Below are 17,537 nucleotides of genomic sequence, written 5' to 3' on the forward strand. Positions count from 1 at the left end.
TTAGTAAGTGACAGAGTAGACTTTAACCCCTTGAATGGCCAGTTTCCACCGGTGGAAAAAAAAAATTACACACTTCTAACTTAAGAATAGCTACAGTTTGCTTTGTAGTCCATGTAGTTACTGAATTATATGCATTAGTATTTAATAAGCCTGAGATTAAAGGGGTTAAGGTTTTAATGACCTATAAATGTCTTATTAATGTAGGCCCAGCATATTTATCTGATATGCTGCAGCAGAATGAGCCAAACAGAACTTTCAGATCATTAAGAACAAGTCAGTAAGTCCTGCTTAAAGTGAAGACTAAAGATGGAGGAGCAGCATTAAGATACTATGCTGCTTTAAATGGAACCAGTTGACAGAGACCATTAAAAGAGCCCCGACTCTGTACACCCTTAAATCTGGGCTCAGCACGTTCCTATCTGAGCAGCTTTCAGCTCAGTTTAAAACACTGTTAGCTCTACTGCACTTCTCTCCTGTAACAGCACTACACTTAACTATTTTAATTAATTGGATTTTTAATTTAATGTTTAACTTCTTGTTTTTTAAATCTAGTGCTTTAATCATGCTGTAATATTTCCCACGTCGCTTTAATTTGAATTTAAATTATCTTTTATTTATGTATTTATGTAATTTATATAATTTCTTATTTGCAAAGCACTTTGAATGACCACAAATGACCACAGTGTATGAAAGGTGCTACATAAAAAAAATTGCCTTGCCTAAAAAGAAAACATTTCTTTCAGTCTGGCTTATTGAACTATTATTTTGTGAGATTGTGAGGATTGTGGGTGCATTTCTGCACATGCTAATACATTTTGTGAGAAAATAATGAGCATCACTACTGTGTGCTGTTCATGGGTGTCGGCCATGTGGAATTGGTTTGTGCAACTTGAGCAACTGAAAACACTGTGGTGAAGAAAAAAGATGTGCGAGAAGCTGCTTATAGTTAAAGATCTCCCAAGCATTGTTTCTCTAATTTCTCCCCTGGTGAATGCAGACCCCCTCACAATCGATCAAAATGATTCTCAACTGGCAAAGATGACGATGCTGCAGGCAAGGCAAAAAGCGGCTTGATTCCAGTTTTACAGTTATGGTTACAAACAAATTCAGAGAACGCAGTGTTTTTAAGAGGTTAGCATATGAAAAGCATTTGGAGTTTGATACAACTTGGACTGCATATAAAATCAGAGTGCAGTCTTCCCACGGTAGGCTATTTTGGGCCTGCAGATTTTTGAAATGGACAAGGCTGACAAAGCTGATTTCTTTACACATTGAGCACTTAAATACATTAGATGTTACTTTTTGAGTGTGAAAATGTGAAGTATGGGGCCGTTCCTCTGTCAAGTGTGTGGGGTCTTGCTTGCTGGAGATGCTTTTTTGTTTGTAGACTGCATTTGCATGGAATGATATCCTTGTCTTAATGCCAGTGCGCTGTTTACATGCCTTACATGGTGATAGTTTGCTTATCTGGGTGTTTATGATGAGTAGTTCTGATGAGCATGTTCATGTGTGTGCATGTGTTTGTTTTCGTATGTATTTTTTTGGGCAACCTACAGTAAGAGGACCAAAATACAGTCCTGACTTGGTAAAGTGTTTTTTACAAAGGCTATATGTTGTATTTGTTTAAAATAAAAGCTTAAAAATTGTTATTGTTTATACGTTGTTTCATAGAGCATAGGCATAGGGCATATATATATACACACACACACACACACAAGCAAAGAGCTGTCAGGGGGCTTCTTGGCCTAATGTTTCTTATGAAATAAAATATTGTTTCATTTTGTTCAACATAATCACACATGTGTTTTAACTCTGGATATATTGTAGTAATAATCTTACTTTTGGTATAGTTTTGGTTGAAAACAAAACGGTTACATTTCTGAACTGCCTTACAGAAAATTTTCCAATTGGGATAGTTTTCTGCATAGTATCTAGGTACACACAGCCAAGTGAGCTCTCCCATTATTCGGCCTTCATGTCAGCTCCTGAGGTCCTAAGCAATGGGAGAGCTAGTTTGTCTGTATCTACGTATCCATCTTCCTGTCAGATTAACCAATAACATAAGTAAAATAAACTAGGGGGTGAGACCCAAGTTTGTGAGAAAAAAACATCACTCTACACACTTCTGGATGCAGAGTCCGAGTGGTATGCTGACCAATACGATTCATTCAGCTGTTAGAAACGGAAACCAACAGTAGCTGCTCAGTGCCCAAGCCTTTTACTGAGTGAGTAAAGATAAAATATATGAATGTCATTTGCAAGCTTCAAGTAAAGCAGCTTAAAATGTTTAATGCGTTTAATCTAGAACAGTCAAAAAATGTTAATGTTAATTTCCATTAGTTTAGCATCAATGTACTACTAGAATCTCTTAGGGGCACTAGCAGAAAGTAGCATTATCAATGCATTTTCTGTAGTTTTACCATGGTCTGAACCAAAGTCCCAGTTGTAATAGTCCATTGATATATAGACTATATGCGGCTAAAACATGTGTCCAGTCAAATTTGTCTGGACACCCCATTTGATAACTGAATTCAGTTACACTCACTGCTGACATAGGTGTTCATCTCCATAGAAAAGTATCGGCAGTTGAATGAGAAGCTTTGGAGCAGCCACACATGAGCCTAATGTCACCATGTCCAATGCCAAGTGTCGGTTACAGGGGTATAAAGCCTCCAGCATTGATTGGGCTGTGGAGCAGTGGAACTGCGTTCTGTAGAGTGATGGAGCTCCACCCAGTATTTATGGAATGAACTGGAGTTTGTAATCCAGCATCAGTACTTGACCTCATTATAGCTCTTGTGACTGAATGCAATCAAATCCTTTCAGCAATGTTCCTAAATCCCAGAAGCCTTCCAAAGTGTATGTGTGTGTGTGTGTGTGTGTGTGTGTGTGTGTGTGTGTGTGTGTGTGTGTGTGTGTGTGTGTGTGGGTGGGAGGCAAACTCCCAATTACTATCCTTGATTACCTGTATATTTCATTCATATGGGACATATTGTATGGATGACATCATGTCTTGATATTGCATAAAAACAAACCTGTGTGTGTGAGTGAGAGAGAGAGGCCATCATCAGATTGTGAACCCTTTTAGCCTCATGAAGGCACACACACACACAGAGAAAATAGCAGCAAATGATCTCTCAAACTTCAGAGAGGGTCTGACTGTACTCTAGTTGTGCGTGTGAGAGAGAGAGAGAGAGAGAGAGAGAGAGTGAGAGAAAGAGAGAGAGAGAGAGAGAGAGAGAGAGAGTGAGAGAAAGAGAGAGAGAGAGAGAGAGAGAGAGAGAGAGAGTGAGAGAGAGAGAGAGTGAGAGAAAGAGAGAGAGAGAGAGAGAGAGAGAGAGAGAGAGAGAGAGAGAGCCTCAGGGTGTCCTCCAGCACAAACATCACACACACTCTTCTGTCTCTCTCTTTTGTCAGGCAGTCAGAAGGACACGGTGGAGATGTGTAATTACTTGTTTGAGGCGTTGAGGCTGCAGCAGGTGTGAAATATGCACTCCTCCTCCTCCTCCTCCCTCTTTCCTTTCCTTTCTTCTCCTCTTTTTGCTCTCTGTCACTCTCTCGCCCACCCAGCTCCACTCGACCACTCCCTTCCTCCTTACACCTCTCTTTCTCTTCTCTTCCACCTCCTTCCATTCCTAATGCATTCTCTGATGTACCAGTGTTTTCTACCACTATTACACACAGCATACATACATTCATAAAGATACACACTGTACATAACCAGAGAGGAACCGTACACACCTGCACCCTGTTCTCTCCTTACACAGTGTTCAGTCTTTCTTTATTTCTTTTATTCTTTCTTTTTTCACTGTCTATATCTATAACATTTTCTTTATTAATACTATACAACGGTTTCTGTTACTCTGTCTCTGTCTCTCTCTCTCTGTCTTTCTTTTTTCATTAATTCTCTCTCTCTCTGTTATTATTTTTTCTCATTGATTTATTTGTGTCTATATACCATATTATAAAGCAATACTTTTGTTACTTTCTTTCTCTCTCTCTCTCTCTCTCATTTTCTCTCTCTGTTTTTCCATTTTTTTCATTCTTTCGTTCTTTGTTTTTTGTTTCTTTCTTTTGTTCTCTGCTTTTTCTTTCTTTCTTTCTTTCTTTCTTTCTTTTCACTGTCTACTCTCTCTCAATACTACACAGCTGTCTTAGTTTCTTTCTTTCTTTCTTTCTTTCTTTCTATATTGCTTTACCACATTCTCTCTTAAACCTATACAGCAGTCTGTCAACCTCTTGTCTCTCTCTCTCTCTTTCTCTCTCTTTTTCTCTCTCTATTTCTCTCACTCTTTCTCTGTCTTTCTCTCTCTCAGTATCTCTATTTTGTCTCACTCTTTTTCTCTCTCGGTCCGTTGGTCTAGTTCTTCAAGTTGTTTTTATTCTTCCTCCTGTGCGCGCACCTCTTTTTCTCTCCACTGCGTTTGAAGTGGTTTATCTCTTTTTCGCCTCCAGCCAAAATAACAGCAGCTTATTAACCTCGATTAGCCCTGGCAGTTTAGGTTTTCTCTCCTCCTCCTCCTTTATTCCCTTCTTTCTGTTCTTTTCCGACTCCCTTTGTTTCAATCTAAATTATAAAAACGCTGTACACAAATCATTTCATTAGATTTGTAAAGGTCCGAAACTGGAAATCTCATACACACATACATACACCACCACCTCCACACGATAACACTGCACATACACACACACACACACACACACACACCGACACGCCTTCTCCTGACTTTAGGTTACAGTAATTATTCTCGGCTTATAGTCAGTAGTTTGATGAGAAACAACAAGTGAAAAAGTTCAGCAGCTGGACACACACACACACACGCACACACACACATACACAGGCCTTCAAGATCTCATAAAACTAAAACTCAGCATAGAGGGAAAAACATGCTGAAAAAAGGTGATGCACTTATTTGATTCATTTTCACAGGACAAAAGTAAGTAACTGCTATATAACTGTGTTTATAAATAGTGTTAATAATGTGCACAATTGCATCAAGAAAATTCAGGGTAGTGCTGACCAGTACGCAATCGTATGCAAAAGTTTTGACGTCCCTGGTTGATCAAATTACATGTTTTGCTTAGAGAACAAATATATTGGAGAAAAAAAGTAAAATGTGTGGTGTGAGCATTTTTTCTATATAATTCTATATAATATTTTATAACATGCAAAACTCAGCTAATATAAATTGTGTACTATTTGCAGGAAAATACCTTATTAAAGTAAGTTCTAAAGGATGTATTATCTTATTTTCTCTTGACACTCCATGATGTTGCTTTTAGCAATATTTTGGTAATATATTTGATCAGTAATCAATATGACATTTAATATTATGATATATAGTACATAACATAACTGTGTCACTGTTGCCAAGCAGTTTGCCTTTAGTGATTTCCAGTGATTTTGCACTTTAGTCATGATTTCCAGGATCTGACAGATCTCACACAACTGAAATAAAGGTTGTTTACTGGCTGCTTCAGATTGTTTTGAAAGAACAGTTCAAAATACATAAATATAAAGAAATATGCCCTGAAATGGCCAGGGCCTGTTTTATTGCACACTTCTAAAACCTAAGAATAGTTCAGCTAGTTTGCAATGAAGTTGTAGTTAGTGAATAATAAGGCTCTGTATGTAGTAGCCCTGATGTAACTCTAAGGGAAGAAAGTGGCGAAAAACAGCTCAATCAAATCAATCAGTTCATTAGACATTCTGTAAACATAGAGTAGCTTCAACTTTATTAATCATGTTAGCACTAAGTTAAATATCAGCTGAGACCACAATATCATTACTAATTTGGGAAAGCATCATGATATTGAAATTCATCAATGTTGCTTAAGCCTGTAAACATGTCTCAGTATGTGCTAATGTACTAGTATAGGATAAAATATAATATAAACAAAAGTGCAAAGGGAAAGTAAATTAAATGTTTGTAAAATGTTTCTCAGTATTCAATTTTTTTTAAGAGGCTGAAGCCAGCTTCTTGATTGAATTTTCCTGTTCCACCTTAAATGATGCCTGAGGCACCAGAATATAACTCCTGCACCATTTAAGGTAGAATAGGTCAAGTCAAATTAGAAGCTGACTTCAGCTTTGCAAGTTTTATTGACTGACAGTTTCTCGCTGCAGATTAAATGCATCAGGAAACCAGCTGGAGTGATTATAAATGCAAAAGAGTCCATTCATCTCCAAATTATCAAAGTCTGTCTTAAATCTTTCTCTTTGTCTTTTTGTTAGTTACTAGGTAAGCAAGACTGTTATCTGTGTTGACCAACAGTCTGTGCACCAACCTTCAGGTTTAAAGGGTGAATTAGCAGATGTAGCCTACATTAACTACAGCATTTACCGTGTATTGTTAAAACTGTGTTAAATTGATCAGCAGACCTTTATTTTACTGCAAAGGAGGATTATTTTACTTTTACCTACAAATCTAATTCTGGTGTGGAGTCACAACAGGGCAGTAAAAGAGCCGCATGCAGCTCCAGACCCACGTGTTGCCGACCCCTGACCTAGACCAATCTACCACATTTTTCCGTGCTATATCCATGTACTAATGACATGTTTTATTGATTTTCTAAGTAAAAATAAATCCCAGTTTCATTACATACAAACACTTATTATCCAGTAACTTCCAAGGACTTCATTGCAAACTGGTAGAGCTATTCTTAGGTTATAATAACCTTTGTCCAATTAAGGGGTTAATGTTGAGTTACTGTTATTTGTTAATAGAACTTATTCAACAAAAATAAAACATAAAATCTGGCCTGTGCAAAAGCTATGGCACATTTCACATTTTATGTTTTAGATTTTTCCAATATGTTAAAGCAAATAAATAGAGATAAATGCCATCTTTACATTTAAATGTGTTATTTTCTCTTAGAAAATAAACACATGTAATTAGCCCAGAGGTATGTACATGAGTCCAATGTGTCAGTGAGAGGCAGATCAATAAAATATATTACACCAACACATTACTTACTTTTGGCAGGAATAGTCTTTAGGCGGAGCACATCTGAGCCAGTGATACTGAGCCAGTGAGTTTCCTACTGATATTTGGAAATACTAGATCTTCTACTATCATTGTTGTATGTTTTTGCTTATTTCCCTCAGTTTCCTTTGTCATATGCAAAGGATGTCGCAGGTTACATTACACTGAACTAAATAGTGCCTCGAATTCACTCCATTAACTGTGTCAGTCGATTGCAAATTAATAAAATATGTTACATCAGCACCTCAGCTTTCAGTATACATGCTTTTGCCAAGAAATGTGTTGATGTGATCTATTTTACTCGCGTGCAACTGACACATTTGAATCATGTAAATGCTGTGCACTGCCTTTTCACTGTGTTTTGGTTGGCAAGAGCAGCTGTGAGGGAACGAGGTGGCTGAGTATGCTGTAAACACCATTCTGAAGCTAGCTTTTCTCTCTTAACAGAGAGACCGCTGGCATGTTTGCATAACCTTTGAAGTCTTTCCCTCCGAAAAAGCCATCAAATAATGAAGCTTATTAGAAAGGATGTGTGTGTATGTGTGTGTGTGTGTGTGTGTGTGTGTGTGTGTGTGTGTGTGTGTGTTTGTAGAGTTTCTTGCAGAGTCGTTTCTACAGTGCTGTGCAAAAGTCAGAGACCACTATTCATTTACTTAATTTTCAGCTGAAATAACCGTGAACTACAAGTTCCTTGTTGTTCAGAAGATCTTTCTGAGCAGATTAGATACAAGGTTATGCACTCAGCATGAGAAAAACAAAAGACAAATTTTTAAATAATTAAAAGCTACAGAGAAAATGTGACTCCTAACAATAATGTATAAGACCTGGTAGACACCAAAACTGCCCCCATCAGATGAACAGCACTTAAAGCTTTCATCTCTGAGAGGAGAAAATCAAGCTGCTTCAGATCTGAAAACATCCACAGGTGTTTCTGTCCATCCTTCCACTGTGAGAAGACCACTCAGCGCAATGGGTCTGAAAGGATGTGTAGCTGCCAAGAAGAACCTCACTGAGACAATTAGACGGACACATCAAACAAAGAAGCTGAACAATGGACTGACCTCCCCAGAGTCCAGACCTCAACATCACTGAATGTGTTTAGGATAACTTCGATCATCTGAGGTAGAAAATGCAACCAACTTCAAAGACTGAACTGAACAGATGCTATAGTAAAGGTGAAGAGTGATCACATGAAATACTGAAAATACTGATATTATATTTAGTTGTGGAGACGTGTGTTCATATATATTTTTGGTTTTCATGCTGAAAAAATAAAACCTGTACTTTATGGTCACTTTGAATAGAAATGAAATAAATGTGTGGTCACTGACTTTTGCACAGTAGTGTATGCAGTTGCTGAGGACCCAAGAGCCACCAGGGGGCCTTTGACCATGTAGGTTTTATTTATATATATTTGGTCACCTATTTGGGTTAGTACATTTTATTTATTTAGTAGTTATTTATCATTATCTATACTCTAGCATTTGTTTAACTTTTTCTTCTGGATCAAAAATAAATAAATGTAATGTCAATCAATAAAAATTTTTTTGAACTATAATATGTTTCCAAGTGAAACATGGCATCTGGCATGGCATGCTCTTTTGAGCGTTTCATTCATAATAGGTTTAGGAAGGAATGAAATATGTTATTATTATAATATAACGTTAAAATACTTTAAATATGTAACAATAAATGTATTTTGTCTGATGTACAGTGAAAATCAAAAATCAGAGGACGAAAGGCAAAAATCATTCAGTTCTGATGGAAGATTACAGGAACACATGAATTTAGTCTTTTAAATAATGTGATACATTCTTAGCTGAAAAGGGTTCTATGTAGTACATGCTATGTAGAAAAAGTTTGTACTAGGTTCTTTGAAGAACCCTATACAACAGGTTTTCCATTATAGAGAAGAAACACTTAACTGTGAAAAGAACAATTTATGCATTCAAATAGTTGTTCACAGTAGTTGAAGAGCTACTTTTCAAGGCTGTATGATGAAACATGCTTAACACGATCCGGGACATGAAGCACGATAAAAAAGGTCAGTTTTTCTTTCAGATTGACTTTTCATCTGTTCAATTCAAAAATATGATTCAGGTTATTCAGGGGGGCAGGTAACATGTCTCCTAGGGCCCCCGAATGTTAAGCAACAGCCCTGTGAGTGAAGGAGAGAGTTTGTTTGGGCCAACAGCTGGCAGCAATGATATGATGTCAAACGGGCAGATCAATAAGTTATGCTTTCCCCTGTTCTCTCCATCACACAGACACACAGACATAGGAAGATATACTTTCACTCTCAGACTGATTTGTTGTTGTTGCATTAATCTTTAGCAGATGAGCTCTGACAATACCTTCATACTGCAAATATCATAAAATGTGCTACATATTTCATAGCACATCAAATAATGTTATATGGGCCATATGACGGGCTGGTCAAGTCTGTACACAAAGAGCCTAGTGTTTGTGTGTGTGTGTGTGTGTGTGTGTGTGTGTGTGTGTGTGTGTGTGTGTGTGTGTAGGGAGAGTTAGGGTCAGGGTCGATGTTGTGTGTGTCTGTGTACAGTTAAAGTGGAGATTTATGTGCAGTCTGCACTCAATCAAACGTGCATTCCTTCACTAACTCAACACACACACACACACACACACACCAACGCGTAGAACAGTAACACACTGCGTACTCTAGCGCTGTGTATCAGGCACCCACATGCACTAAACATCATGTAAAGATAGATCTCATTAGATGTGCTCAGGCTCCCAGTGGAAGCTGCTGGGGTTCAGTTTGAAATTCAAATTGATGGCGTTTGGCCCGGAACGTCGTCAGCTCTGCCAGCGAACATCAAAACAAAAGCAGAAGGAAAAAAAAAGACAATAAAACCTGCCTTTACAACAAAACCTCGCTTCTTTCCCTTCACTTAAACCCATTCGCCTCTCCATCCCTTCTTTTCTCAAGCACTTTTTTTCTCTCCAAGTTCTTGTCCGGCCATGGCCCCCTTTCCCCCTCTCTCAACCTCTCTCAACCCCCCCCCCCCCTCTCTCCCTCTCTCTTTCTCTCACTCTCTCTATCTCTTTCTTATCATTAATCCCTCTCTTTTATTCTCATCCTGTCCTCTTTTCAACCTCTCTCTCTCTCTCTCTGTCACTTTTGTCCCTTCTTTCTTCTTTTCTTCCTTTCTCTTGCTTTCTTGTTCTTGTTGTCGTTTTCATTCTCCCTCACTTTCTGTCTCTCCTTCTTTTTCTTTCATCTTTCTCTGTCATTAATTTTTCTTTTTATCTTTTTTCTTTTCCTTTTCCTCTCCACTTTCTCTTACTTTCTTTAATTCTCTGTTTTTTTCTCTCTTCATTCTTTCTTTTTTATTTTATTTTCTCTGCTTCTCTTTCTTCCCTTCATTCATTCTTTATTTCTTTTTTGTCCATCTTTCTGGCTCTCTCTTTTTCTCTTTATTCTTCTTTTCTATTTCTCTTTCTCTCTCTCTTTCTCTCTCGTGCTCACTCTCCCCCTCCCCCCTCTCTCTCCTTCACTTGCTCTCTTGTAGGTCCTTTTACCTCTCTAATTACCTTTCTTTTCCCTCTCTTCCTTTTTTTAATTATCTGCCCCTCTTCCCCCTCTCTGTTCTTTTTCTCTTTTTTCCATCTTCCGCACTCGAGTTTCTATTAACTCCTGACACGGCCCCTCTCATCACAATAAACACAGAGAGAGAGAGAGAGAGAGAGAGAGAGAGAGAGAGAGAGAGAGAGAGGGAGAGAGAGGGAGAGATGTCCACTTATCCAGTGTGTCCAAGAAAACAGGGCAAGATGGAAACAGAAAGAGTGGAGAGAAGAAAGACTCAAGAGATAGATAGAAAAAGAGAAACAGAGAGAGAGAGAGAGAGAGAGAGAGAGAGGGAAAGTGAAGGGAGTTGGTAAAGCGAGGGGCCATGTTAATTTGGGAAAAATGTAAACAGCATGTGTAACTGTTCAAACCGTGACCAACTCATTTTATATCATTCCCCTGTGCGCCCGCTCTCTCTCCCTCTCTCTCTCTCTCTCTCTCTCTCTCTCTCTCTCCCTCTCTCTCTCTCTCTCTCTCTCTCTCTCTTACTCTCTCTCTCTTACTCTCTCTCTCTCCCTCTTCTCTTTTAGAGGGAATCTGGCCTGCATTAACCCCCTCTTTCTCTCTTTCTCTCTCTGTGTCTCTATTTCTCTCTCGCACTATTCTACCCCCTCTCTATCACTCCATCTTGCCATCTATCTCTTTAAAGCTTCAAGCTATACTCTACCTCTCTTACACATGCTCTCCTCCCTCCCTCCCTCCCTTCACCTCCTTCGCCCTCCATCTTTCTTCTCCAAGCCCACTGTATTGTTGCCCAGCTTTGCGTGGGTATAAATGCTAATGTGCGGATCACAGACAGCTGCTAATAACAGCCCTGCTTCACTCGTCAAACCGCGCGCGTGAATTTGAGAATGTTTGTCAGTGTGGTCTGTGTGTGATTGCTATGATAGATTAAGCGTGCATGTGTGTGTGAGAGATTGTTTGTTTTTGTACATTTTCAGCCAAAAGTGTTCTGACTTTGTAAAAAAAATAAGGAAAAAATAACCTAACCTGCAATATCAGGACTAACAAACAAAGCTGAGACAGCAGGGCCGTTTCTTTAGGCTGCTGAGGTTAAGCTCAGGAAAAAAATGTACATAGTTATTAACTTTTTAGATCATATATCTGTATATACATATACAGATATGCATGTACGTATGTATATATCGCTGTTGTCTGATGAAAACTTTGTATCTCCAAAATGATGACTTTACAGAAGAAGGAAAAAATCTACTTTACTTTTAATGTAAATCAATGGAACCAAATGTGTGCTCATTTTGATTCATTTCTTTTCGATATATATATATAATGTAATACATCTCGCTGTGTTGGGACAAAACCTTGCTTCTCCATTTTTGGTGTTTTTCAGTTTTTGACATAATTTGAAAATATCTATTACTCTTTACATTTTCTATAAATTTCATGATGAATGGACCGAAAGAAATGACCAGAAATGACATAGAAAAAAGTCTGGTTCCATTGACTAAAACTGAAAGCAAAGAAGGTTTTTTTCCTTTTCCTGTAAGTTGTAATTTTGGAGATATGAGGCTTTGTTCTGACAACGTTGACAACAATAATTTTATTATTTAACATAGTCTGACAATACCAGCAGTCCTTTACATTGTGTAAAAATGTCATGACAAACAAATCAATAGAGATGATTTAAATGTCTTAAAATAAAGTCTTGTCACATTAACACACATTGAAAGATGTTAATGTTTTTCATTCACCTTGTTTCCTTTACTTTTCTATAGATATGGTAATTTTTTTAAATAGATGCAGTTTTGTTCCAGCAGGAATGGTGAGAGATGACTGTATACACTATATAACTGACACATTACACTGCTGATGCTCTCGCTGCTCTCCTTCATCCTTCTGAATGAACTAGATGTGAATAAGATGCGTAGCAACCAATCAGATTGTTGACGAGTGGCACGGTAACTGATTATGTCTCACAAAGATTTTATACTCAAACACACACCGAGCGGAAAATATATACGGGTTGAAAAAAGTTTGAAAAACAATATTAAGCTGCTAACATTACTTGTTTTGAAGCAAAGGCCCACCAGTTTGCAAGGAAAGTGATTTAAAATATATAATTATATAAAGGAATATAAAAAACAAATAAAAAACACGAAAACAAACTCATGCCCTTACTACACTTTGTTGAAGTTTATGTATACATACACAACTACTTATTACATATGTTACTGCTGATATATACTTATATACTATATACCTAAGTAGTAATTTCAATTTCAATTTCATCGCAATACTGCATCCCTGGATACATTGGACCGAATGTTCTGGTATGGTATAAAAACAAATGTGTGTGTTTGAAATAGAGGGAAATAAAAAAGCAGAGAAGAGAAACTGAGAGAGGGGCCTGAGAGAGAGACAGAGGAAGTGTGTGTGTGTTGGTGTGTGTGTGCGTGTGTGTGTATGTGTACCTGTATGTGGGGTGTGTGTGTGTGTGTGCATGTGGGGTGAGTCTGCTGCTTTGTTTTAGTGTAAATCGCATCATTTCGTCACACTCTCATCCTCCTTTTCACAGACACGCTTCCCAAAGGACAGGTGGTGTGTGTGGGTGTGTGTGTGGGAGTGGGTGTGTGTGACTAACATGAATCATGTACTTTCTCATATCAGTGTCAGTTAACAAGACAAGGGTGACCCTCCACCTCTGACCTCCAGCCCACTCCCACTGCAACTGTTCATGCGCGTGTGTGTGTGTGTGCGTGCGTGTGCGTGTGTGTGCGTACAGTCCCATTTTAAGTTTTAAGGCTCTTTCATGGATCAAAATGACCTCACAGTGTTGGCACAACACAAATACACACAAAACCAAATCAATTTCATAAGGAAAATGCAAATATTATGCAAATTTAAGTTTTATGATTGGACCCAATTCATGGAATACAATATTTTTTTTAAATAAAAGACTTTGATCACAGCCTTTAAACATGATGTAAAACATGGGTAAACTTTCAAAATGAACCATTTGCTCCCAAATCCATATGGTCAATAAATTACTACACTGCATTTGAGTGGTGTCAGGATATGTACTATCTGGACCTCCGTACTTTCATTTTTCCGTGTGGTGGGCTGATCTTTCAACAAGCACCCAAACAGCATGAAGCCATATTCACTAGTTTACCATCAGGTATATACAACTTTCTGATTAGCAGCATAAGCTGTAAAAGCAGCGAGTTTTGAACTAATCGTGTGATGTCACAAAAAAATGCGCATTCATGTATATCCACCCATTCTGCCTACAGCAGTTCAGTTCCCTACATTTTTGAATGGGCCAGCCAATCAGAGCAGGGCTCATTTACATATGTCATCTTAAAGGTGCAGTAACAAAACCAGCCTGCTTGGTTGTAAGGGATAAAGAGAGGGTGGAAAATGGTCATGTGAAAATGAATTCTGACTGTTTTTTGTACATAAACCCACAAAAGTGTTATTGGCGGGCCTCAGGGGGGAAATAAAATATATCAGGCCTTTAAAAAGACTAATAGAGCCTAAAGATAGACTTAGAGTTGCAGAGGATGTTGTTTGCAATAAACAGAGCACCATTTATCTGCAGCAATACGCAGCGTTCAGTTTAAAACCCTTATAAAGACAGTAATGCATGCTTCCTGCTTCATAAAGCTCCCTAATGCTGCTTCGTTTTCAGTCTGCTGAGTATTCAGTTGTAAACTGTGGTTGGGTTGATGAAAACAAGATAAAACATCAAAAACATTTGAATCAAAGCTCAGAATCCCTAAATCATTCTCATCTGCCTTTTTAAATGCTGTGCGGTTTGAGCTCCATGAGATTAAATGAGCACTGGGCAATGGAAACAAAACTGCATTAAGCCCTTATTAATCTGCTAATAATAAAAAAGCCTTATTCTTCAGTAGTTTAAACTTTATAGTATAGCTAGATCTTATAATCTGAGAAAGATCTTTACAAAGATGACTGTTTAGAGACTTTTAGAGGTTGTTTTTGGCCTTGTGAGCCAGCAAATCCAGGGTTCAGATTGTTTTACATATTTTAATATGAACTAATATTTCAATTATGGCCATATTTTGATAGAAATTGTATCGCTGCAGTCAGGGCAAAACCTCCGATCTCCAAAAAGATAACTTGTAAAGTAATAATAGCACTATTAACAGTAATAATCCGAGCTTACAAGAGAAGCTCCAAAACACTGTCAAGTTAAAGTGTAGTCATTTAAATAATAACTGAGGTAGAAGTAAAAGAAGCCGAGTGAAAGACAGCTTGAGTAAAGTATCTGGTCCAAAACTCCTCAAGTGCCCTTTAGAACCGCAGTGGAACTGCTTAGTGCTTCCAGCATCTACCAGCATAGAAGCTGAAGGCTGTTCGACTCTAATCTTCTCTGTTTTGGGTCATTTAGGCCACAAATAAAATGTCCAAAAAAAATAAAAGGTACAAAGTGAGAGACGTGAGCAACAGCAAAGCGGCTCAGGAGCTCAACCAGCAGACCAGAATGAAATCAAAGCCGAAAGGAATTAGAAGCTAAATGTGAACTGAGATGGAAAAAAATCCTCCCAAATCCATGGTTTACGGTTCTAAGACCGTTGCTTTTACTACAGAACCCTCGGAGAAGCACTTTTCTTTTAAGTCCATACTTAAGTACATGGAACTGAGGAAATGCAGCGACACTTCAAATGATTCAAAGGTTCTTTAGTAAAAGAAATAGTTACATATAGAACCGTTTGAATGCATGAATGGCTCTTTACATGATTAAACCTTTCTCTGTGATGGAGAACCTGTCGCTTCATTAAAGAACCTTTTAAAAATGGTCCTATATAGCACCAAAAAGGGTCCCACAATGGTTCCGTGACATAGAACCTTTTTTGTTCTGTATGGAAATATTTTTGTTAAGAGTTCACAGTGTTTTTTTAAATATGGTTCTTCAAAGGTTCCTTAGTTAAGGCAGCGATTGTGTATAGAACCATGAACACCCATAAAATGACTTGAATGCTTAAATGGTTCTTTGATTCAAACGGTTGAATGGTTCTCCTCTGTGATGGAGAACGTGTTGCATATTGTTATTCAAAGAAGTTTTTAAAATGCTCCTACGGAGAACCAAAAGGGTTCCACTACTGTTACAAGTCAAAATCTGTTTGTGCTTCTACATAGAACCATTTTTTCTAAGATAGTTATTTATAGAACCGTGAACATTCAAAGGACCATTTCAATGCATAAACGGTTCCTTGCGTAATTAAATGGTTCTTAGCTATGTTGTATATTTGTTAGTTGAAGATTTGTCCTTAAAAAAATATTCTATTTAGGACCAAAAGGGGTTCTACTATTGTCAGAAGATCATTTCAGTACTATATAGAACCCTTTCAGGTATCTTTAGCCACATCTGATAATAATCATAACAAATATTGGTAGTAAAATCTAAATATTCTTTTTGTTGATATTCTAAAAGGGGTGAGCTCTTACCTTCACAGCGTCTCATTCTCTTCAGTTACTCGTCAGAAGTCCGAAGTTTGGTTCTCTGGGAAACTTATGGAACAGAATTCCGCTTGAGCACAAACTTCGTCAGCTTCACAGACACTGTTTGCTCTAGACAACACCATCAGGTTTGTCTTCTCAGGCAGCAGCGGCCAGGTTTTAGTCCTCTGAGCAGATTTCTTTTAGCCAGGTGTTCCAGGTGTGTGAGGATGAGGATGAGGATGAAGATGAGGATGAAGACGAAGATGAAGAAGATTCTGACACGCGCCACTTGTGTGAGTGGAAGTGAGTGAGTGAGGGAGAGAGAGGGTGAAGTGGTTTTATAAGCAGGGCTGAAGGCTCTGCCCCTCCTCCCCCACCTCCTCCTCCTCTTCTTTTCCCTCTCTTCTCCTCCTCCCCAATCGTTCTCTCCATTCTCTCTCTCCTACTCTCCTCCTTTCTCTCTCTGTCCTCCTCTTTTATTCGCTGAATCACCGTCTAAAAAGTTTTTCGAACTGGAAGCTGACTGAGCGCAGCCACGAGACTCCAAACCACAAAGTGCCGGGAGGGATTATTATCAGAAATTTAATGCCTCATCTACTACTCTGTGCCTCATCTCATTAAGCCTTAACAGATTAATACACTAGCACAAGGCTGGGATTTAAGCTGTAAGGCCAAAGGTAGCCAGAGATCTCTGCTAATGAGAGAAACTTGTCTCATCTTTGTAGAAATGCATTGTCAATTGAGTGGGATGATCTGGAGCAGCCACACATGAGCCTAAAGTCATCATATTCAATGGCAAGCATCGATATAAAGCCCCCCAACGTTGTGCTGTGGAGCAGAGGAACTGTGTTCTCTAGAGTGATGGAGCTCAACTTTTGGGATTGGCTGAAGTGATCCACAACTGATCATCCAACATCAGTACCTGATCGGACTAATGCACAATCAAATCTTCACAGCCATCAACCTTCTCAGAAAAATAGAGGCTGTTACTGCAGCAAACCCTAAATTCCAGAAGAATCGATGGATGAGCAGGTGGCTACAAGCTTTGGGACAAATAGGACCGGTTTACCAGACCTGGATTAATCTTGGATTAACTTTCAGTGTCAATGGAGAAATTACCATTGGAAATACTTTTTAGTCTAGATTAGGCTTAGTCTAGGAAACTGGCCCAAAGTGTATTTTCAAGCTAGTATTTATCATTATACAGTGAGGATGCACTCTAGAAACTTTTAGTATAATTTAAAGAGACTCAGTACATTCTTCTCTGATGCCTCACGTCTCTGGTCTCTTAAAGGACACTTAGATGAGTCAAATTTTCCACTCCACGTCTTTACCTGTCAATCACATTTAGAGAGAGAGAGAGAGAGAGAGAGAGAGAGAGAGAGAGAGATGGATTGAGCCTACATGGATTAGGCCTATTCTTGGACTAAACTGCAACGTCAATAGTATTTCACCATTTTAAATCTTACCGAGTCTAAACTCAATCTGTAAAGCTGGCACTAAGTGCACTAAGTGCTTGGCATGTGAATGCTGCC

General features: G+C 38.4%; 1 protein-coding gene across 1 annotated transcript in view; it reads right to left on the reverse strand.

Annotated features, from left to right (window-relative positions):
* The window catches only part of clcf1 (cardiotrophin-like cytokine factor 1), a 29,894-nt gene extending 13,609 nt beyond the window's left edge, over window positions 1-16,285 (reverse strand). The window contains exon 1 of the mRNA XM_017691973.2: window positions 16,009-16,285. Within this exon, the coding sequence (XP_017547462.2) occupies window positions 16,009-16,024 (16 nt within the window). The 5' untranslated portion in view covers window positions 16,025-16,285. The remainder of the gene's footprint in view (window positions 1-16,008) is intronic.
* Between the last annotated feature and the right edge of the window lie 1,252 nt (window positions 16,286-17,537).

Source organism: Pygocentrus nattereri, chromosome 8 (assembly GCF_015220715.1).
Source record: "Pygocentrus nattereri isolate fPygNat1 chromosome 8, fPygNat1.pri, whole genome shotgun sequence".
NCBI lineage: Eukaryota > Metazoa > Chordata > Actinopteri > Characiformes > Serrasalmidae > Pygocentrus > Pygocentrus nattereri.